Raw genomic sequence first — 860 nt, forward strand, 5'->3', positions numbered from 1 at the left:
CCCGAGGCCGCCTCCATGCTGGCAGCCGAGCTGCGCGGCAAGACTCGCAGCCTAGGCCGCGCCGAAGGGGCCCTGGGTGCGCCGGGCCCACGGGAGAAGCCGGCGCCGCCGCAGAAGGCCAAGCGCTCGGTGCTGCCCGCCTCGCCAGCCCGCGCACCCCCTACACCCGAGGCGCCAGGGCTGGAGAAGGCAGCCGTCGGTGCACCCCCACCCGAGACCCCTCGGAAGAAGACGCCCATTCAGAAGCCACCGCGCAAGAAAAGCCGGGAAGCGGCAGGCGAGCTGGCGAGGGTGGGCGCTCCCACCCTGTAGCGAGGCGTCGCCCGGCCATATACGCAGCTTCTCCCAGGCTTCGCAGCGCTGCTTCCACCCCGCGTCTGCGCCGACGGCTCCCGCTGCAGGCCGGGCCCGGTCAGCCTCCCATTGGCTGGCTGGAGCGGCGCGGTGGGAGGCTGCGTCCCATTGGCTCAGGCGCCAGTGGCCGCTTCGAGGCCTGGCAGGAGCTTGGCGCTTAACAGGCGACTCCCCATTGGCCGAGTTGCGGAGTGCTCCGACCCGCCCGTGTTTCACTGGTCAAGGCCAGGAGAGGTCTGCCTAGAGACCACTTCTTATTGGTCAGAAGTGAACAGCTGGGCTACCTTCTCATTGGCTGGGGCCAGAAGCCTTTCCACCCCGGCTGCCTCTCATTGGCCAAGGCCTGGCGTCTTTGGCTGTAGGCGGCTTTTCTTGGCTGTAGCGGTAGGCTACTTCCACTGGCGAGCCCCAGGGCATTTGGTTGACCTGAACATGCGGAGCAGTGCTGGTCTCTGCTCCTCTGGGGCCTCTGCGCTCCCAAGCTCAACCCGCCCGCCCTTCCCTAC

At 68.5% G+C, this 860-nt stretch overlaps 1 protein-coding gene across 1 annotated transcript in view; it reads left to right on the plus strand.

Annotated features, from left to right (window-relative positions):
* Nucleotides 1-312, plus strand: part of SCARF2 (scavenger receptor class F member 2) — a 10,715-nt gene extending 10,403 nt beyond the window's left edge. Inside the window, exon 13 of the mRNA XM_023740556.1 lies at nucleotides 1-312. This exon is cut by the window's left edge and continues 130 nt beyond it. Coding sequence (XP_023596324.1) covers nucleotides 1-312 — 312 coding nt within the window.
* Nucleotides 313-860: the final 548 nt, after the last annotated feature.

Source organism: Trichechus manatus, unplaced genomic scaffold (genome assembly GCF_000243295.1).
Source record: "Trichechus manatus latirostris isolate Lorelei unplaced genomic scaffold, TriManLat1.0 scaffold00157, whole genome shotgun sequence".
NCBI classification, from domain to species: Eukaryota; Metazoa; Chordata; class Mammalia; order Sirenia; family Trichechidae; genus Trichechus; species Trichechus manatus.